The sequence below is a fragment of the Carassius carassius genome, chromosome 26, assembly GCF_963082965.1.
Source record: "Carassius carassius chromosome 26, fCarCar2.1, whole genome shotgun sequence".
Taxonomy (NCBI): Eukaryota; Metazoa; Chordata; class Actinopteri; order Cypriniformes; family Cyprinidae; genus Carassius; species Carassius carassius.
Window position 1 is genome coordinate 5,217,859 of NC_081780.1, and position 23,442 is coordinate 5,241,300.

The 23,442-nt window shown below is 38.5% G+C and overlaps 2 protein-coding genes across 4 annotated transcripts in view; one reads left to right on the top strand and one right to left on the bottom strand.

Annotated features, from left to right (window-relative positions):
* Positions 1-23,442, top strand: part of LOC132105583 (protein Wnt-5b-like) — a 76,589-nt gene that overhangs the window by 45,204 nt on the left and 7,943 nt on the right. The window contains exons 1-4 of one of the 3 annotated variants that reach the window (XM_059510817.1): positions 19,077-19,383; positions 19,469-19,599; positions 20,154-20,401; positions 22,674-22,966. In XM_059510817.1, the coding sequence (XP_059366800.1) occupies positions 19,508-19,599; positions 20,154-20,401; positions 22,674-22,966 (633 nt within the window). In that variant the 5' untranslated portion in view covers positions 19,077-19,383; positions 19,469-19,507. Of the gene's footprint in view, positions 1-19,076; positions 19,600-20,153; positions 20,402-22,673; positions 22,967-23,442 lie in introns of those variants that run through there. The other 2 variants (XM_059510816.1, XM_059510815.1) reach the window with 2 other exon arrangements.
* On the bottom strand, positions 440-3,444 carry fbxl14b (F-box and leucine-rich repeat protein 14b). The gene has a single exon (XM_059510814.1). It carries the CDS (start codon positions 2,939-2,941, stop codon positions 1,739-1,741), a length of 1,203 nt encoding a protein of 400 aa, XP_059366797.1. The 5' UTR covers positions 2,942-3,444; the 3' UTR covers positions 440-1,738.

Sequence of the window (23,442 nt, forward strand, 5' to 3'; positions counted from 1 at the left end):
ATTTATAATATTTCGCTGGGTGAAATATATTCACTATTATAGTCACTAAATTGATATCAGATACTTTAACAGTGTGTATATTATTGGATTGGATGACTTAAATTGTAAAGAAAAAAAGCAGCATTACAGTTTTAACACCCATTACTAGCACAATTAAAGGAAGCATCCATTTTGTTGCAGTTCATAAATAATGTAACAAACATGCATGCTCTTAATACAAATATCACTTTCATCGTCCTCTAAACCATTCATTTCTCAAATCCACTATGCTGGCAATCGACCACATAAACCCCTAACCCTATTATAGCAACATTATCTTTGACACTGCCTAAACATTATGACGTTTCAGAATCAAAAGGGCACAAATCCAAACTGAATGCATGAATTATAGGAAGAAAAAAAAAATCACAACCAGCAAAAACATTTCCCCACAACGGAATTCAGAGTGGCTCTTTTATTTATATAAATATCAACTTTAATGTTTTTACTGTAAGAATATAAAACATTTTAATTTGGGATTCTTTTTACAAATACATTTACAGTACATTAGAACACAGTAGCTTCTCAGCAGGACTCAATACATGTTGCAGGTCGATACATCATGGTACATATATAGGCCTGACATGCATTTTGCGTGTTACCCTCGTGTTGACCATGTCTTTTATATGTAAAGTTGAATATTATTGTATTTAAAACAGACAGATTGTTTTATAACACGATGTGCCGTGTTTCAATCCTGTGAAGAGGCAAAAAAGTTGTCAAGTGAATTGCTAACAGGGTTGTTTTTTTTTTTAGGGACAAAATTCACTTCAATTTGAAGTACAACGCTCTGAATAACAGCCATTAATTAATATCTGCTTACATAAGCATAAATACATCAGCAGAGGGAACCTCTTATTCAAAGCAGGAATTAAAGGCTTTCAGGCCTGCAAAATTGAGCAAAAACTAAGAGATTGGAAATATAAAAGCTTAAGTGTACAAACACAATATTTTTGCATAAGGGTACGTAGTTGACATCTAGCATGTCCATTAACTTTTGAAGATTTTAGAATTGTCATTTATACAATGTATAAGGGAAAATGTTGTTTTGTAATTCTGTGACTGGTCACATTTTTTTTTCTTTCTCATTTTAAATCACTACTTAATTTTAAATGGCCTTATGGTGTGATAAATAATTTGTTTAAAGCACAAATATTGCATGGAGTCTCTCAATTAATTAAAACAGCTTTGTTTAATAATTACAGAAGATCTACAACATTTTAAGGTGAACTGTCACATCACAGGACGCTTGCGAAACTGCTTGAAATTTGATGTCAACTACCCATAGACTTGTTTTGAAAGATATTTTGTTGGCTATCTGGAGGAAGGGACATAAAAATGGTAGTCTGAATCCATCCTTTCTTTCAGTCTTTTTGCTTTCCTTGAGCAAAAGACGAGATAAAGGGGGAGGGGATTGTTTTTCTAGGCACAAATTCTCATTCTTTTTAAGAATAACAATATAATACATCTAACGAGGTAGCCAAAATATCGCGATACTATGGGAGGAGGAGGAGGTTTAATATTGCGATTTGTTAAGAAAAAAACAAAACAACTTTTTGTATGTGTTAATAGCAATAACTGGCACATGTATCACATCCAGCATTTTAAGCCTTTTTTATGTACTTTGCTCTATTGTAATTCACCCATCCCCCTTCCTCCCTCCCTCCTTCTCTCCCTCCCTCCAAAAACCCCCCAAGTTTCACCTCACTTTTTCACTTTCAGTCATCTGCCAAAGGCCCAGGTTCAAAACTTTAAGGCAGGGGAGCTGCGTGATCCTCTCCAGTCCCCTCTTAGTGATTTTCGTACATCCATACAGATCGATTCCGGTCAGCTGCGTCAAGTGGTCTGCGATCAGCTCCAGTCCTTTGTCTGTAATCCGCACGCACTGGCCGATGTTCAGCGTCCTCAGCTCGTGCATTTGGCGCACCATCCTGTTGATGCCATCGTCGCTGATGTGGCACGAGCACAGCGACAGCGACTTGAGCTGGTACAGGCCCTGCGCGATATAAGCCAGGCTCTGGTCACCTATCTTGTCGCAAAACGACACGTCGAGTCCAGAGAGTCTCAACGTGCCCATGGCGAGGTGCATGATGCCCGTGTCGCTGATGTTGTCACAGGAACGCAGATTAAGGCTCCATAGGCTCGTCATGTGAGAGAGGTGGATCATGCCAGCATCCGAGATGCCCCCGCAGAAACTCAGGTTGAGCACTTTGAGCTTGGTCAGGCCTTTCGAAATGTGCTTTAGAGACAAGTCCGTCAACTTCTGGCAATCCTGCAAGGTCAAGTATTCCAGACTGAGGCAGCCCTCCGCCGCGCTCCGGGTCATGCCAGCCAAGTGCCCTATGCCCACATCCGAGACATGCCGGCAGCTCCTCAGATTAAGACTTTTGAGTCTGTGCAAACCCCACGCGATGAGCAACAAACCCGTGTTTGTGATGTTACTGCAGCCGCCCAGTTCCAACACCTCCAAGTTTTTCAGATACTGCGCTATTCTGCCCAAACTGGAGTCTGTGATCTGCTTGCAAAGACTCAGATTGAGCACCCTCAGGGAAGGGATCTCCTGCACGAACGCGTGCCCCAGGCCGTTATCCGTTAAGTTATAGCAGCCGCTGAGATTCAAGCTCTCGATGTTGGGCATCCCCTGGATCACGTAGCTGAGGCTGCGCCGCAGGCTGAGGATCTGGACGCGCCGGATGCCCCGCGCCTGGAGGCTGGGGAACAGGGACGGATTCGCTCGCCTCAGATGCAGCTTGGCTTCCACCCCCCTCCACACGGACTTGTGGTATGATGCGTCCCTCCACGCCGTGCACACTTGGGCCACTCTGCCTTTGTCCCTCACGTCCAAGTAGCTGAAAATCATGGCTAAAATCTCTGGGAAGAGACACGAGATGTGCGTCTCCATCTTCCAAACGCGCTCAAGAAAACAAACGGCGGTAAACCCCCACCAACGGTCACCGTCGCGGCTCGTAGTCCCGTCAGCAGAGGAATAAAGGCTTTTAGAAAGCTCTTCAAGCTTTTCCTTTTACATTTAACTGTGTAAATCGAAAACTCTCCGTCCCGATTGATCCTTTCAGCGGTGTAGGAAGGATTCAAATGCAAAAAAATGTCCCCAAAAGACGCTTGATCGCGATTCAGACCAACAGCGATCCGCGGTCAGGCAGCGCTGCTGCCCGTTTGGCGCTTTGATAATAGTCTTCGCTCGACCCGGGGATCCAAACGGTCGTACATTTTCAAAAGATGTCTAAAACTGCCACAAACCTCGGGAGAAAATAAATTCAGTCCGCTATCAGATAAAAGAGTGAGGTTTCGTTTCGCGTTTGTGCTCTGCTCGCACTCATTGCCAAGCCGAGGGGCTTCCTGCTGCCTTTGTCTGATCTTTTCAAACTGACTTGGCAGGGCCGCCAGCACAGAGCGGCTGCGGGGGAGACGCGCATATTTTAAACACGTAAAAACCCTGCAAATTATTTAAGAACAGACTGTAACTTATAAAACAGGATCGGACACGTTTGTACTTATTGCCCCAGTCCCTGTTCTGTTTTCCTCTAAACTGTTATGAAAGAAATTCATGCTGTGGGTGTCTGTCGCCCCCCTTTTCGAAAGCAAAGTGGTTTAGCCCAACTCAGCTGGAACAGTAAGAATAGTTCCCCTGGAAACCAACTTCTTACAATTCAGTTCACTTTACCCTTAACCCTTCAGCTTCCGTGTCAGATGCTGGTATTTTTTTTACAGTTGTTTTTTCGGTTTTATTTATTATAAGAGTAAAGTTACTTTTTAAAGTGGCATAGTGTTTAAACAATATATATTTTTATGTGTATAAAACAAGCAAACAATAGAAAGGGCTCATTGTAAAATGTTTAAGCATATTAAATAGTACAAATTTAATATTTAGCTATATTATTATTACTTTTGTTTTAAATGTAAAAAAAATGGTTGCACTTATCTTGCCATTTATTTATTTATTTATTATTCCTGTCATGATTCTTTTAATTATTGTACAGTCATACCTTCATTCACTTTTTGTAAAAGAAATATGTCTCATTATAACCCAAACCAAAATACATGCAATGTTAGGCTCTGGCAGTAACAGTTAGCTTTTTGCCCCGTCAGTCTTATGTAAGGTAGTTTTTATTTCCACCTTTTGCATATTTCCCCATCTTTGGGCCTCAGGCCCCCCTCTGTGGGCTCTTTGGCATTGTTAGCTGATATGACGGGAGCATTTGCAGAAGGTACTGGAGTGTAGCAAGAAGGAAGAAAAGCAGCACACACACGTTTGTGTTTACAAAAGAAAATGCAGCACAGCACAACTGACAGCACAAGTCCAACCCTCCCCACTGTCTGTCTCGAAACTTCCCTCTACCTCATCACATGTCTCTCTCTCTCTCTCTCTCTCTCTCTCTCTTGCGCTTCAATAAATGTCACTTTTTTCTTCCCCCTCCTTCCGCTCTCAATGATTCAGGTTATAATTGTGTAAAGCACAAAACTCTATCCAACATCACTTCAGAAGTAGCTCACAGTCCTGCAAGTTCACTTGAAATCAAAATGGATCTTAATAAATTAATAAATGCACTTTATATTTGGCACCAAAAGCCGTTTACATATAGTGCCTTTGCACTACGGGTGCCCCGTGTTCAAATCCAGACTCAAGGACCTTTCCCAATCCTGCTCCCAACTCTCTCCCACTTCGAGTATTGTCAGGTGAAAGGTGAAAATTACCAAAAAATAATATTTTTAGTATTTTCTTTTTTGTTGTTTGTTTGTTTTAGTAAAAATATTAAATATTTCTTAAACCAAGATGCATTTACTAGATAAGAAAAAAGATATTTAGTCTTTGCATTGCATTTTGCTTAAAACAAGTGACATTTTCTGCCAGTGGGGTAGGTAAAATTATCTTAAAACAAGATTCTTTTTCTTTCCCCACTGGCAGATAACTGTAATTATTTTAAGCAAAATACACTTAATATGATTTTTACCCCCTCAGAATACAAGACTAAACATCTTAAGTCTTTTTGCTTATTGAATAAATGCATCTTGATTTAAGAATTGCAGAAAGTAAGATAAGCCTTTTTGCAGTGAAGTCTCAAACTTTAATCAAACCTCGAACATTTATCCTTCTTAATTTTATTGTCCACTTCAACCAGTTAATCTCTGAAATATGTCCAATTACTGGAATAAAACCGCGTTGCAGACCTCATCTCATGCTGACGTCAAGCTGAATTCATGCACTCTCTCTGACAGACAGAACCTGGGCTTGTATGGTTGACAGATGAAGGGCTATGAATGTGCGCTGAGCCCCGATGCCTAGCATGTAAGGGGGCGAGAGGTCTGTGACAGCGGCCCCTCTCCCTGGCTCCTTCAGCCGGCCTCACCGCCAGAGAGGAGGGCCGCTCCAGAACTGCACTGCTGTGAGTCAGAGGCTCTCAAAGCAGGCCTGCAGAGCAAAAAGCAGGACTCAAGCTGCTCCTGAAAATAAGCAGAGAGAGAGAGAGAGAGAGTGAGAGAGAGAGAGAGAGGGAGGGAGGAGGGGACCAGTGAGAAAGGAAAGGGAGGGGTTTGATTTAGAAAGCAGGCGAAAGCTAACAATTAAAACAAACGCAGAGTGATGGCGTTGTTAATTGAACAGTTTATGATCATTCTGGCTAAATTGCACCAAGTGGAAGCAAAATAGACGGCAACGGAAAGCATTTAAGGATGTTCTGATATAAAGTGCAAAAGAAACAAAAGATTGCAGCGAAGGAAAGTGAAAATGAAGCTAGGAGGCAGTGAGAAGTGAAAGGACAAGTTCTACATGCAAATGCAAAGGTGTTTTAGGGCTTTGCAAAAAAAGATCTGTCTTGTGATTTGATGTGCTGATTCAGGGGAGGGAGATAATTGGATAATTGCATGCCACAGAACTGCGCTGATAACTGCGCTTGGGGCAAGCGTTTCCTAGGAGACGTAGGCATGTGTCAACATGCTGTTGAAAGCTGACACCTCATGAATAGATTTTAGGCTACTTTGTAGTTTCTCTCTCTCTCCCTCACTTGGCTCCTTCACGGAATCTTGTATGACTCCAATCTGCTTTTTTGTTTTGCAAGCGGTGGCAGTTTGAGGAGAGATTTTTGCCGGATGTAACTCGCACAAACGCTCGCATACATCTAGTTTGCTGAATGGGCTTTTCATGAAATCAGACAACAGTTTCTTCTTCGGCAGGGGAAGCTACGTTACTCTATTCAAATCAGGTCGAATCTCCCTAGGAGATTCAACCCCGTTGGGGTACCACAAGAGAAACACCAGGAAGCCGATGCTCTCGGTGTCTGTGTAAAGAACAGGCAATGATGTAACACTCTCCCTTCATATAATGCATTGTTATGGTAATACCCCTAGTGATACAAAATGAGCAAATCCCTTTATTTTCCCATAACTTTTCAATTCATTGCTCTGTATGTGTCACATTCGTGCACTTTTTTCTTGTAGACAAACTGATGGAGTGAGGTGTTTGCTTTCTGCTGCAAAGTTTGCCTTTCAGAATGTGAATCTTTGATGCTGCCGCTACAAAAATACAACAATATCTAGTGTGATGTAGAAGGCAAGTGAAAGACGTTGTTTGCATTTTCATAGATATAAAACAGTATTGGACTGGTTTATATATATATATATATATATATATATATAGTCCAAAAGTCTGAGGCTGCTAGTGAAAATACTTATGCATTTTTTTCTAATTTACAAACATTTTTAATTATAGTTTATAACAGTGCATCATTTTCAGTTACAAATCATGAAAATGACAAACCAAATAATAATCTAATCTAAATATATAATCTCAAATAATATAAAAACTTAAAAATTCACAAACACACACACATAAAATATATGTATGATATATTTCAACTGTATATAAAACTGTATATTTTGCATAACCGTCTGCTTTTATGTTTTTATATAATTTTAAAATGCACCATTTTTTGTTTATAAATTATACAAATAGTCATGAAAAATGTAATTGTTTAATGAACACGGATTTGAGGGACTTAAAAATAGAGGAATATATTACAGTTTGCTGTATAAAATAGTAGATAAATACATGCAATATATGAATAATATATTATATTGTAACAATTTTGTAATAATATATAATATATTAATAATTTAAAAATATATAATATATGAATATAATTGAATAATATAAAAAAAAAAGTATTTATGTAATTTTAATAATATTATAAATATACTAAATCTAAATAGCTAAAAATTTAGCACTACCATTGCAGGAATAGATTACATTTTAAAATGTAAAATTAAAAAAAAAAAAAAAATAACTACTTTTAAAATCTAATAATGTTTTACAATGTTTTGCTATATCTTTTATTAAATAAATGCAGCTTTGGCGAGCAAAAGACACACACACACACACACACACACACACACACACACACAGATACTTACATGCATCATTTATTTTTTATTTTGTTTTGATTGTCTCAGACTCTTGGTCCCACTAAATTTTTTTTACTTTTGCCCTCTTACCCCACCTTTCCTTTCTCATGTTCAGTTCTTTCATAGCTCCACTTTCTTTCCTTTTCTTTCTCTCTCTCTACCTTTCTCTCTGTATGCCTGGAGCCCACAGCCAGGTGAGGCCCCTCTAGAGAGTAATTACAACCTGAAACAGAGATCGGAGCCCTGCGGCGTTCACCATCAAAGCAGTCGTAGGGAACAGCCCAGCCTAATGTGCTGAAGAGGAGAGACACTGACAGGGCAGAAAGCAGTGGGTTCATCAAAACACACGCACACATACAGAAAAGAAAACACCAAACTCAACCTCTCATAGCATGACCGACAATAACAGGCCGTTTGGCTGCACAATGGCCACATTGCCCACCTGGGACCTTCAAGAGACAAAATAGAGAGCAAAACAGACAGAGAGATGACTGAATAAGTCTGCAGCATGTCCGGGCCTGGAGAGAGGGAGGAACTAGGAACGCATTGAAAAGTGTTCTTCAAACAACTGTGTGACTCAAAAGCAGAATATACACACATCAGCCACCCAGACAGTAAAGCCCTCAGCATCAGGGCCTTTGAGACCCAGTGCTAGATGTCATAGGTCCCGCACCCACAAGGAGAGGTTTCTGTTAATGCAAGTTTTAGCAGTGAGGGAAGTCTGTGAAAATGTTTTACGAAAGTATTTAGGCCTATAAACCATCCAGGTTGTTTTACCGAACTGACATAAGCCTGTTTATTTAAATTTCAGGCTATTTATTTACTTTATATTCAATGCAATGTGTTTGGGTAACACTTGCAACCTATATACTTTTTTTTTTATAATGCATTATTTATGGCATTATTATGCACAATTGAATAATTGTAACCAAAATTATAATACATAAGATCTATCTATTCATATTTACACCTTTAGGTGAATTGCATTGAAACATGACAAACAACTAATTCCAGATGAATCTACAAATATTATAATGCATTTTAACTTTTTTTACAATTATTTATGATTATGAAAATATATAATGTGAATATTATTAATTCATAATATTCTTAAAAATTATTCATTACATAATACATAAAGACTTCAAGCAAGTACAGTGTTTTCTTTTTCATTAAAAAACAATCATGGCAACAATTTTGTTTTGTGTTTTTTTTTTTTTTTTTTTTTTACTCTGTGATATTATCACTGAAAATTGTATTGTAACATTGTTTTATTATAATTCTGTGAACAAAACATGAAATCTTTGCAAAGGATATGGTTCAAATACGGTTTAAAATCTCTTCAGATACACTTTAATGATTCAGCCTTTACCTTTGAATCATTAAAGTAATTTTCATCTTTTTTAGATGATCCACAGTTAAGGCATCATTATTCAGGTTGTGAACCTGCCATTAAAATCAAGACTAATAAGCATTCCAAAGAGGTTAAAGTAAAGCAAATGCATTTTAGAAAATGGCTACAAAGTAATGCCCCAGCCTCAGTGGCCTATTGTTGGTTTAATTATCGAGAAGTAATCATTTCTCAAAATATCTGCACAAATGAGGAAATCTGAGTCATTTAAATGATTGCTCAGAAAGAACCATGTGAAAGCAAGTCCGGGGTTTGCCAAAAACATAATTGTGACCCAGTTGCGGTGAGGGAAAAGTTTGTCTTGTTAGATAAGGCCAAAATGAAACTTTTCAGCTCAAATCTGAACTAATATGTGTGGTGCAAATCTAACACTGCCCACACAGCAAAAAAAACAACATCACATTTACTGTGAAGTATGCTGGTGATAGCATCACACTGTAAGGCAGTTTTTCATCAGCAGACACTGGGCATCTTGTTAAAAGAGAAGAATGGATAGTGGGGGCAAGATTACAGGGAAATATGGCAGGAGGGCCTGTTTCAAAAACAGCCATATTAGTACAAAAAATATATAGTCCAATCAGTTCTTAATCCAATTGAGAATCCCCGACATTATTATTTTAAATGAAAGTGCTCATGTTTTTAAATAACCTGAATACACCTAAAGGAAATCTGCCTAGAAAAATTACACCTCAACACAGGGCCAATCTTTTATATATATATATATATATATATATATATATATATATATATATATATATATATATATATATATATATATATTCTAAACTATTTTATAACATTCGTAATTATTTTATCAGAATTTATTTATTTGGAGTCTTTTGTTTCAGGCTTTGAAATAAGAATTTCACACAGGAAAAAAAATGGGTTTGTAATGTACTTCATTAATGAAGAGTTTGAATACTTTTGGAAGACACTGAATATCTGTGTGCGTGTTTTCTCGTTTATTTTTGGTTCATCTCGACATAGCTGTCAGAGAGTATCTCTTTTAGAGTGTGCTGATTGTGGAGAAGAAAGCTGAGCTGTTTGTCTCAGTGCTGGGACTCAGAGACTGCCGTCTGCTGACAGCGCACCGAGCAGCTGTGCTGCCCTCATAATAACAATAATGAAAACCTAAATAATTGATACATTCTCGCAGAAATGCATTGTTTGCATTTGAATTAAACATTACAAGAAGGTGTATTGTGTTTGATAGAGGAAAGAGAAGTTTTAAGCATAAAGGGGCGTAAACAGTAGTTGAAAGCAGGGATTAGTACTCCACTGATGTGCTGACCTGCAAGTCTGGTCTGGTTTGTTCTCATTCTCTTCCTGCACGGTCCCTTTTTCCCCATCTCCCATACTGTGTCTCTCCTTTCCGCCTCTCTTGCCCCCTCCCACCCCGTTGCTGTTCCTCTCATCCACTTCAGGAAAGTGGGCTGCGCTTGCGTCCCGAGGGGTTGATCCGATACAGGTCAGGTTAATCAATCCAGGGGGAGTGAGAGGCAGTGCTGGGAGTTTTAATCAGGCCGAGACTGTGGAGACTCCGACCTCTCCACCCTCCAGCTGCCTGCTTCAAGCCATTGTGTTTGTATGTGTGGTCACGTTTGAGGACTTGTCCTATTTCCTCTCCCTCAGCATATGTGCTCATGTATAGGCAGGGCTGCAGAGCATTTCTGTACCTCCATCTATCTAATCACGTTTAGAGCGTGAGTTTGATTAAATACATTGACCATACACCCCCCCCCCCCCCCACACACACACACAGATTTCTAAATTGGCTAAAATGTCTTAGTTTTGGCTGAAGGTTAAGACTGGACAGTTATTCAGTCAATAGTGTGCAGGGATTGTACATAGTAGGTGGGATCTACAGAGAACAGCCAAAGTAATGCACATATAAATACATATACTGGGACTGTCAAGAGCACATCAGCAGGAAAACAAAGCCTGAATACATTAGGACATTTTAGGCAATTTAGAAATCCCAGCTTGGGAAAAGAGGACAACATCCTATGTTTTTTTTTCTTTCTTTTTACAGAGTAAGAATATAAATAAATGAAACCACAAGACAATATTCATATACATTTTGCAACTAAAGTCTTTAGTTTATCTTTTTACAGCTGTGACTAATAGCTTTACTGTACTTTGTTAATTAAAGAATCTTATAATTGAAATGTAAAGTATATATTTATTTTTTATTTAATATACATATATTTTAATGATCACACTTTATTTTAAGGTCCAATTCTCGCTATTAAGAAACCATTAACTATGATTTTTGCCTCCATTAACTCCTAATTTGCTGCTTATAAATAGTTAATTAAGGAAGTTTTTGAGTTTAGGTATTGGAGGATGAGGGATGTAGAATATTGCCTCGTAGAATGTGCTTTAAAAGTACTAATAAACAGCAAATTTGTTAATAATAGGTATGATGGTAAGGAACTAGTTAATAGTGAGAATTGGTACTAAAGTGTTACCATTTTGATTTATGTTTATGATATTTCTCAAATAGGACAAGATCAATGTTGATTAAACCACTATCACAATCTAAAAACAAAACCATTGTATCAGTTAAATAATCTTATAAAGGACATCAAAAATAATTAATGAATCTTGAGACCAAAATACATTTGTTTAACTGCATGTGAAGAATTTATGTACATTTTTCTCTGATTCCTCGTCACAAAAACAATATAATAGTGATTAGCCCCTTCCTTGAAATTACTAATAAAATCACCGCAATGATAATATTGATTGAGTAAGTCTCTTTAGGAATAATAAATGTATTCATATCTGACACAATTTCAGTAGTCATGTTTGCACTTCATAACACCATTAGGAAAACACTTTTTTTCTGTAGTTCTATAAATTAACCCTAGATTGTCTGCCATCTTTGATGTGCGATAAAACCTTTCCTGTGGTGAACGGGGGGCTGGGAAAGAGAGGAGAGGAGGAGGTGGTAGGGAATGGAACGGGCTCTCCAGGACAGTGCAGGAGGACTGATGGACAGTCATCGGTCTGTCAGAGTGCCAGGACCGAAATGGGCACTGTGCCCAGACTGGCGGTGGCAATGAACCCCCCATACTCTACTCCGATAAGACTGAGAGACATTGAGAGAAAGAAAAGAGATGAAGAAAGCAGGATTATATAGGAAACTGACCTGTATACTCAGATTCACCCAGGGTCATTTGAGCAAAGTCCATCCATTGACTTGTTTGACCCCAAAAAACAGGATCAAGCCTTTCAGTTGGCAAGCTTTTTACCATTTAATCAATGCCTTTCCACTCAATGCATCTGACAATGCTCTAATTGTGACTCTTTGATCCTGGGGTTAAATGCATTGCTCAAAAGCACATCAATGAGTGAGCAGGATTGTGGTTGCAGTCACTTGTAACCACATCCTGGGTCACATATCTCTCACAAGCAATCTTATGATTAGATATGGGATGTAACATGGTTTTTAGTTATGCTTAATATTGTAAAACTTTGTGTAATCTTGCTGTTTTGATCAAAGACGGACGTAGATGCAAATCATCAGTATGTTTGCCTGCACAATTTTATAGACTGTGCTTAATGAAACATGCTAAGTCATGCTAGTGTGAATTTATCAGGAAAAGGTCATAAATGCTTTACGCAAAACCAAATTGGACCTTTGCTTTGAATGCAAAGACCACATTTAGTTACTGACTGTATTCAATGTGCATCTAATCTGTGTAGCATTTTATGTAATGGAAAGAAGAACCCACTCATTACCAAATGTACAGTATCTAACACAAACATGGTTTTCTTGTGATTTTGTCTTATTACTTTGCATCTAAACCTGTAAAACATGGGTTTTTAATGAGCGAAAGTTTTGGTAGTTATTGCACACAGTGAATGCGCTGACATGCATGATGTTGCACTGATTATGCTTAATAAGCTGACAGCATGTAAGGTCATGTACATGCCTAGAACTGTGTGCTTTCATGAGGGAAAGGTCATAAATGGTGTAAGCAAAACTTGATCACAGTTAGATTTTGGCCATTACATTTTTTATTTAAAAGGTCTTGGCTTATTCATTGTAAACCATTAACATTGTAAATTATGCAAGCCTGTTTACTGCACAGAATTAAAAATAATAATAAGTAATAAATTCACAATTCAGGTTTTTTTCTTGCAATTCTGAGTTTATCTCACAGTTTAGACTCTGTTTCTTGCGATTCTGAGAAAAACAGAGTTGTCAGAGCTGCGAAATATATACTCAAAATTTAGCTTTTTCTTGGAATTCCATATTTATCACAATTTGTCTAGATTTAGTTTATATCTAGAAACTCTGACTTTTTTTTCTGAATTCTGAGTATACATTCTCAGTTTTTCTCACAATCGCATGATTATGCCTCACAATTCAGATTTTTCTTATAATTAAAAAAAAAAAGTCTGAATTTTTTTATATAAACTCAGAATTGTGAAATAACGTTGCAATTACCTTTTTTATTCTTTAAATTAATGGCAGTCCATACATTGTTGCTCTGTAATACCTTTTGATGCAAAAACTGAGAATATTGTTTTTGTTTATTTGTTTAGTGTATTGATTTGCATCTAAACCCTTTTGAAGAGCTGATTTTTTGATAGCAATTAAAAAATAATTTCAAAATGTCATGTAAACTTGGTGTTTTCCTGTTGTCAGGTTTTGTATAAAGAGTTGTTCATATAAATGCAATTGATGCTTATTTCAGTTTGTATTTGCAAAAAGAACAAAAAGATAACCCAAACTCCTCCAGTGCCATCACACCATCACCCCTCAAATCTATAACATGTGCTGTGTCCCCACTGCCCTGGGGGGAATGACGCTACACTTGTCACATCCCGGTGAGGAGCGGCTATCAGGGCACCCTTTCCCACCCACTCTATCACATCAGGAACCTGGCAGACACATGGTCTTTCCAGCAGCTACAGGCCCCGGACTGCTGCGTCCATCTATTTATTAGGGAATTAAGTAGCTCTAACAGCCCATGCACTTTTATAACAGGATCCCTGCTGGTTCTCTGCACTACACCGAGTCCTATCAGACTGCTTACTGGGAACAAATTGACAGAGAGGAAGGAGAGCGTTAGAGGGTCCGCATGCGTCATAGAAGTGACTGATGTGTGGCCAGTTTCCTGAGCAGTCAGTGCAGAAAGCCATATGGGCTCGGAGGAGAGAGAGAGAGACATGTATTCACTTTCACAATGAGAGCAGCGTGCATGAGTCATCTTCTTCCAGCTTTAGAGAGGGAAATGAAATAGAGGATACAATCCCAGCTTTACCCGGAAAAGACGGCACAGAAGCTGCATCTGAGGCAGCTTAATTGCCCCGAAAACATGCATGCCATTTACAGAGGCAGATTATATTTAGAAAAGATAATGTAATGAAGTTAATGTGTTTGATATAAAAATATGGATATAGAAACATGAATAAACATTATTATTAATAAAAATTTAAATAAAATATGAATAAAAATGAAATGAAATCTAGTTTTATCAAAAAAAAAATTAATAGTAGCCTATAAAAATGAAATTAAAAATATAATTTATCTAAAAAAATACTTTTTTAAACTGTATAATATATATATATATATATATATATATATATATTACTTTACACCGGTACAAAACAGCCATAACAGAGTCCTACGCGGAGTAACAGGAAGAGAAAGAAACAGAGCAGTGAGAGAGAACGGCTGGAATAGAGAGAATGAATAACAGGAGAGGGAGCACGACATGAGGAGGAACAGGGGATGAAACATCTGAGAAACAGGTGTAGGATAAGGAAATAAATGCAAAATGGCAGAAGAGAAGCAAAACAAGCTGTGGGAGAGACTATACACTGAGTAAAGGAAGTGGAAGGCGAGAGGTGAAGGGCAGAAAGGAGACAGAAAGATTGTGGAATGGGCAAAAGGAGAAAGAAAAGGGAAAATGATGGAATTTCAAGAGCGCACAGTGGGAACGCCAGGAAAATGTCTCGGATTGAAAGCGAGCAACATGGGGTGGGAGTGACGGAGTTGACACTAAAAGAGAGCATGAGCGGTGAGAGGCATTGTATGTGTGTGAGTGTGTGTGTTTGTGTGTGTGTGTGTGTGTGTGTGTGTGTGTGCGTGTGTGTATAACCCACATGTCTTTGATTTGGGAGTCTGCCTGCAATCTGGGTTAGTCACAGGCAGTGTTATGGAGAGACGCTGCAGTTTTAATGATATACAGCAGGCTGCTCGCTCAGACACCTCAGCACACAGATCTGTCAGGCTTTCCTCACCATTGATCTCCCAGCGGCTGCTGCAAAGCACCCTGGGAAACACAGCTGGACTGGTTAACCCCACCCCCAGCACGTGCACGTGTAGAGCCCCCTCCCCGTCATTTCCACCGTAACCCGAACCACATCGCATTGTTTGTGAGGAAAGAGGGGTGCATTTACAGAACGTGTGACTCAACAGGGAAGCAGCTAGTTTTACAGACTTGTGAACACTTTGGCTATTATAAGTCCTGTGAATTCACAGCCAGAAAGCTGCTTTGCATATGACTGTTTGATACCATGTGATTAAGAGCTTTCGTGCTTTATCCTGTGCCTTCGTTTTTCTCTGCGTGCTGAGAGACCGAGGCATTGGGCAGATTGTTTTGATTAGTGGCTGTTTTTATGCTAGTAGGGATCTTTGGTATGGGTGGCATCTTTTCTCTTTCAGTCTCTCTGTCTCTCTCTCTCTCTCGCTGGCGCCGGAGCTCTTTGTGCGCAGTTGTGTAACTGGAGGGTCATCACAGAGTTCAAGAGCTCTCCTGAGCTTTAGCCAGGTTGTCTTCATCTTCACTCGCTCGCACATTTACACACACACAGACACGTCTGCTTGGCTCCAGTGTTTATCTTGTCTTCTCTCACCTCTGTTTCTTTCCTGTTCTGTGTCAGACACTGAGCTGTTTACATGATCACTCAAAATCAGAAAAATAAAATTCTGTCAGCAGTTACTCAAGCTTGTGTCATTTTTTTCTTCTGTGGGACTCAATAGGAGATATTAAGTGGAATGTTCACCCTGCTATTTCAATGAAAGTGAATGGTGACTAGGCTCTTTAACAATAGCAGACAAAGTCATATGATAGCTTTGTGTGAGGAACAAAACCAAAATAAGCTTTCAATGCTTATTTGTGCTTTTTTGGTCAATAATGTGGTAAAATTCATTCAAAGATTTGGTCGTCTCCTCATACACATCATAAAACTTTCTTTATTGGTATCTATGGACCATTGCATTTTAAAAAAGGTTTTTATAGTGGAAAATCGTCTTTAGATTATTTAAGTGCACTTCACATAAAAAAAAAATATTTTAAGAACTGGAAGGTTCTTTAGGGATCAAGATTGGTTTCTTGTGTAGCACTGTTCCAAAAAACCCCATTTTGGAACCTTTATTTTTAAGAGTGCATTACATGACTTTCAAAAACTTATCTTTAATGATGTTTTATGATAATTTTGTCATCACTGGATCTTAAAGGTCCACTTTCATTATATTGAAAAGAGCAGCGCTAACATTCTGTTAAACAACTTGTTTTGTGTTCTTTGCAAGCAAGAAAATAAAATACAGGTTTGGATGACATGAGTGTGAGTAAATGAATTTTCATTCTCTAACCGATCTGCCAGCACTGGCAACCACTCTGCTTATATAAGTTGGTAAAAAATCTGCAAAGCCTATATGAAGACAGCATCCAGATTCTGAAACCCACTGCATGCTCTGATTCTATTCATGCATGCCAGTGATGTCATCATTTACCAACCATAGCTGGCAGCGGCACAGATGGCATAGAATAGACCAACAGAGAGAGAAAGTGCCCATTTAAGGTCACATTGAAATGTTTGTTATTAGCACCAATTTCAGGCAGATTGAGTAATGTATAAGCAATGCATATGTGATATATGTAATCACACTTATCTATAAGACTATTTCTCACAGTTAGAGGTGACCTGTTAGAGAGGATAGAAGTAGCTCTTAATTCAAAAGACCTGGACTCTTTAAAATAAAATAAAATGACATGCAGTAATGTTTATTCGTAAGCTCTGTCAGCGAAAAAAAAGTCTATCTTTTTCTAGTATGCATATTTTTCTTAGCACCTACAAAAAGCTTAATGCATACTGATAAACATGAGGCATCAGTCGTGTATTACACTAGCATTGCGCTGGGTTGCGCTGCGATTGCATAGACCTCGTGAGAAAATGTAATTTCTAGTTTTGCTGTCTATGTTCATTTCTTGCTAAAGTGCTCCCCCATGTGATAAGATGCAGTAATAGAATCAGGACTTTTCTTGTGAATGGAAAGTGTGCAATAGATATGAACTCGTACAAAACTTTATGCATTTAAAAATAGCTAAGAGAATTTTGAGAATTATTACATGATTTTGCTGTTTTTATAAAATAATAATAATTGTTTTTGTTTTGTTATCATTATAGCTACATTTATGCATTAAGTAGATTATTTTATTCAAAATTACTCATATTTTATTTTGTCAAATTTCAATTTTATTTTATTTAGTGTTTTCTGATTAACGATTAATGTGATAGCTTACAGAATACATACGGGTTTCGCTAGTTAAATATATTATTTTTGGCTTTTGGTTTCATAGACGGTTCAAATGAAAGGTTTTTTATTGGCTTATATGGTTCCATGAAGAACGTTTAACATAAATGGATTCTTTTCATTTCACAAAAGGTTCTTTAAGAATGAAAAGTTTTCGTTTAATAACTGTTCACAAAAACAGTTATTTGGGGAACAAAAAAAAGTATCTTCTATGGTATTGCTGTGAAAAGCCCTCTTTGGGAACCTTTATTCGTTTATTTTTAAGTGTATGAACTTATTTGTAAACAACTATACATTTTGGTCTTTTATTTTATTTTATTTATTTTAAAGTGTATTGCAATTACTTTATCAGTGCACCAGAGGGAGCAAACGCCATTTACTACTAATACATGTGAACTCAAATGAACCACTAACCACGTCGTGCTTAAAAATAACGCATTTTATGTGCATTATCAGATTACACTGAAGCCAGTCTGTTAGACATTCTTTGATTTTTTTTTATACAATTTTCCTCTAATCATTGTCCAATAAATCCTAGTGTTTGAAATTATTATATACGTAGATTTTAACATTGCATTTACAAAAACGGAAGAAGCCGCGTTAGTACAGTAATGATGCAGTAATTATAAGCACCGCACAGTGTAAAGTAAAATAAACAGAATTTATTGCGCACTGTGGGTCAGGGTCCCAGTGTGAGGGAGGGACGTGGAGACGAGCCCAGGTCTGCGATGGGAGGCGTAAAGGTGGTGTCTGGGCGTGTGGATTAGAGGAGATGAAAGGGTCCGGTGAGGCGCTTTATCATGCACAGACTGCTCGGAAATTGAGTGGCGTCTCTCACACCAATTCTGACATGTCTGCACTCAAAAGAGAGGTGTGGGGGTGATGCTGGAATAGCACAGGGCTCTCTACAAGTTCCAAACGTCTCCAAGAGTCTGGAGCTGTAAAACACTCATTGTATTTGCATTCCTTACACCACAATTCTGAAGGATAGGGTGCAATGTGGCTGTTTATGTCTGCAACGTTGGTTATCAGCTGTAAATTCGTCTAAAACGGATGTGCTGATAAAACTTCACGGTTTAGTCTTGGTTGCTGAAGTGTGAGTGGATATCTCATGCCCAAGTGCGTTTAATGCAACTGCGTCTTTTATGTGCAAAGTGATTTAGAGGGTAGCAGGAGTTGAACTGTCAAAGATCACATGCGTGGCTTTTATTCCTCATGTCAAACTGGGATTTGTTTTGTTTCCCCCTTGTTCCGATTTATTGCGGTAAACTATAGAGCTAAAAAGAATGGCGATTATACGCATGTGAACTTTGATGGAAGAATGATATTTTCCAAGCCGTTAACTCTTTTATTCCATCTCCCTCTGTGAACTTTTGACTTTTTGATTTTCATAGAAATGCTTCGCGAGAATTTCAGGCTCCTCGTAATACGTGCGTTGTGTTTTAATTTACCATAAGTGCAAAACGCGCTCTTGCGCGCCGGAGAATCAAACCTCTGCCGCGAATCGGATTCTCATCTGCTGCCCTCTTGTGTTGTTTGGCCTCCCCAAATTCCTCACCAGTTCCTCTGCTCCCCTCGCGCTCCTCCTCCTCTTCATTGTATCCGCGTCCAAACGAAGGGGGTGCGCTGAAGTGCAAGCAGAAGGAGGGAGGGTTAAGTTGTGCCATCGGAGCGCAGAGGTGTTAGTTCGTATGGAGAGAACCGGCAGAGACAGAGGGGGGAGAGAGTTTGGACCATCACCACATAGTTGCACTTATGTCTTTTTTTATTGTTCGTTTTAACTTCCATCCATGTGACGCTTATGTCCATTACGCACCGACATTCACTTTCGTTGCCTTTTATGAAGCGGAGTTCGAAAATAACATGCCAGACTCCGTTAGTGCCTCAGGTCGTCTAGTTGTTTTTTTACGCACAGCTGGTGTTTAAAACTGAGCTGGGACAAAATTGAGGGGATTCAGAGGCACTGGACTTTCTTTTTTAGTCAAGTTAGTGAAGGAAGCAGCTACTCCAAGTGGATTACTGTCATTTCCTAAATGTTTCCCCAGGGGAGGCTCTTCGCATTCCCATTTCTTGGACGAGGAAGGATGGATGTGAGAATGAACCAAGGACACCTTCTTTTGGCATTGACTCTCATCGTCTGCAACTCACAGCTGCTGGTGGTCGCCAACTCATGGTGGTAAGATCAAACTAATCTAGGTTACATGTCTATATTTCTAAAGAATATCTTATTGAGTTATGTGTCTTTGTGAAGGATGAAACAATGCATAAGAAAACTGTTAGCTGAGAACAAATGTGAAGGCTTTGTCACAATATTTACCTTGGGCAACAAATGGTCAAACTGTTTGTAAATAAGGGCATTCAAGGCAACATGTCCTGAGGACAACAGGTTTTTCCAACAGTTTTCAATTTGATAATGAGTAACAGACACCATTAAATCTGTGCAATCCATAACTTAATATCACAAAAATAGAATTTGCTTGAAATTAAAATGGCACATTATTATTGCAGTGAATCACAGGTTTAGAGTTTGACTTACTCACGTAAAACAGTACGATACTAACTACCACAATATCTTATTGCATTCTCAAAAAAAAAAAAAAAAAAGACACCACAAGTATAACCTAATTAAGTTTTTACACTATGAATAATGATTTTGTTTCACGCATGCTACAGGTTAGTTGACCACACTGTATTTGGCTGATGGTCTGTGTTTTGGTCTTATTTTCTCAGGTCATTAGCCATGAACCCCATCCAGAGACCGGAGATGTACATCATTGGAGCACAGCCTTTGTGCAGCCAGCTGACGGGCCTGTCTCAGGGTCAGAGGAAGCTCTGCCAGCTCTATCAGGACCATATGGTTTATATCGGAGAGGGGGCAAAGACGGGCATCACGGAGTGTCAGTTTCAGTTCAGGCAAAGGCGATGGAACTGTAGCACAGTGGACAACACATCCGTGTTCGGCCGCGTCATGCAGATAGGTGAGTCAATGTAATGATGATGCTTACAATGCACTTAAAACAAGTATCTAAATTGATTAATTGCACAAAAATAAAGCATGCAACTTTTGAATGCATGCTTGCTTTGACATTTCAGACCACAGTGTACTTTTGAATTAGAAGGGGCTACAAATAGTTCCTGCATTTTGTTCAGAATTGTCAACTATTAATGAAAGTTCTAAAGTACATAGTCACATGACTAACAAACATTTAATTCTAGTTTGCCCTTCTGAAAGATGATATTGGTGTTAAAGCTTCATAAAAATAATACATAAAACATGTAAAAAAAATGTATTTCTGCCATATTTGGGAGATATGTTATTTAAGGGTCTATTATATTTTCTTTTCTTTCTTCTTGTTTTTGTCTGTTTCTGTTTTATTTTAGTGTCTGTCATATGAATCATGATCACAAATCATGTAAACATAAAAGTGGTCAAGTTTTATAGAGACTATTTTAAATAAGACAGGGAATATAAATTTTCTCTTTATTTTCTTCAATAGTTTTATTACTTCGTTTGCTAACTTTTTATTGAAAAACTGGGCAATTTTAAAACGCATTTAAAAACCCGCATATAAGCCCATGCTTTAATAAACGTTTTTTGGTAAAGGTATAGTTTTGTTCATTTATATGTAGCCTACATGTAAAGTGTAAATGGTGCGCGCTAGGCATGCATTGAACTGCTCCCCGTGAGACTTTACGCGCTGTGCTCTTGACATCAGTTTGGTGATTTTCATATAACATTGTTTGTTATTTAAAAATAATGGGTGGTCTTTATTAGTTCATGCATGCATTCGTGCAGATCTTTTATACAGCATATTTAAATGAAGAAATTATCTCCAGATAGTGTCAATCCTTCACGTAGCCTGTAAGCAGCGTGTAGGCTACTTGAATCGAATGCATGCTCGTTTGCGTGTCGATCTCTCGCAGAAGACAGCGCTCGTTGCCTCAATTGAGTGTTAGTTCCGCTCATTAGTGAAACAAGGTGTAAGACGCGACATGCCTCCCTCTCATGCCCCCCAAATAGCACGGGACTTATTTGCAGTCAAACGCGAGGTTTATATTGAGGTGTTAGTCGGGCCATTGTCCTGCGTCGCTTTTGAAATGCAATGACACGATGACACAGAGTCGGGATATCCGGGACTCTATTTGAAGTCTGGGCACCAAAGGCCAATAAAAGTGGCCCTCCGATTTCAACAGGCGCATCTCTGGAATGCAGGTACACACCCGTTTACACGAGCCGCTTTGTGTGTTTGTTACCGTGAAACCGGCAACGAGTGTTCATACAATTTTAAAATACTCTCCTCTTTATGTATAGTGTGTCTAATCTAAAAATTGCTTTACAGTAGGCTAAGTAGTTTGATCTATATTTTTACATCCTGAAAGTAGAGCTGAAAAACCATTCAATTAAGTACATTCATGTAAAATCTACAAGGTTCGGGTGGAACATTAACATTATAAGCTTTCTGCTCCTGTCGTACATTTGTGTGCTTTTTTAATATACATAACAGTTACTTGTGGTCCATCTAGTCAGGGGCAAGGTCACTTTCATTAAGGAATTGAGGAAGGCCAGATCATTAAAAATAAATTCTCATGGTCTAGTTTTTTAATAAATGTTTTGTTAGAGAAATATTAATAATTGCTGTTTTGCTGAGCATTGATACTAAGTGCTTATCTCTAAATATGGTTGTACCAGCGCTTTTTAACATGTTTAAACAGCTTTTAAACGTTAAACGCTATTAACTGTATTGCCTGTGCTGTTGAGGTATGTGAAATCTGCATTCCAGATGGCTTATTAGATGGGGAGAAAAAAATCAGGTAACACATGCACAACAGATGCGAAAAGAGCACAAATTTTTATAAACCTAGCACCTCTTTGGCAGGAAAGCTTTGTGGGTTATCGTATGCCTCATATCAGGTGTACCAACACTGGAAAACCAGTCTCTTTTCGCTTGCGTTTCAATATATATCCATTGAGATATATATATATATATAACAATGGAACAATGAATCAGTGCTGTCTATGTACATGCACACGTTTCTGATAATCTTATCTCTCACTGCAGGGCTTACCAGAAAAATTGTTACCATCTGTGGGGTTCTGGAAATTAGTTGTTGTACTCTTTGCCTTACTTCCTAAGAGAATAATCAAGAAAAAAAGTGTACCGAAGAGTTGTGGATGATTTAACAAAGTGATTTGCAGCCGTTGGAATGTTGTCTGTGTCCTAATTATGTGTTTGTGTGTGTCTTCTGCAGGCAGCAGAGAAACAGCTTTTACTTACGCCATCAGCGCAGCGGGTGTCGTGAATGCGGTGAGTCGGGCGTGCCGTGAGGGTGAGCTTTCCACCTGCGGCTGCAGCCGAGCAGCTCGTCCCAAAGACCTCCCGAGAGACTGGCTGTGGGGCGGCTGTGGGGACAACGTCAACTATGGCTACCGCTTCGCCAAGGAGTTTGTGGACGCCCGCGAACGTGAGAAAAACTACCCGCGTGGATCTGTCGAACAGACACACACGCTTATGAACCTACAGAACAATGAAGCCGGGAGAATGGTAAAGAAATAAACACACACATCAGTTAATGATCTGTTGATAGATGGAAATTATTGGATAGTAACAAGTGTCTCCACAATATCTAGACCCACTCTGTGGCCGTCAAATCCACCATGATCCACCTAATTTCATTTTGTTCGGTTTGGTTAAGGTGTGTTTCTCCATGATTCACAGCTGTAGCAACCTCTATTGTGATATTGTGAAATTAAAGCCCAGATGTACACTTGAATGGATAAACACAGCTTTAGATATGTTTGTGTGTGAATAAACCAAAGACAGCCCTAATGTCTCATGCAGATCACCACAAACACAGTTACTTCATTCTCCCTCTGTTGTTGGGTGAATGTGTTTACTTTGCTATACTCTGGGACCACAATTGTCTTTAGAAGTTAGTTATGTCTGACAAAATCTGATGTTCTCAAAGGTAAAATGAATCATAATTTTTTAAGTGGTGGTGTTAGTGTGTGGTCTACAGT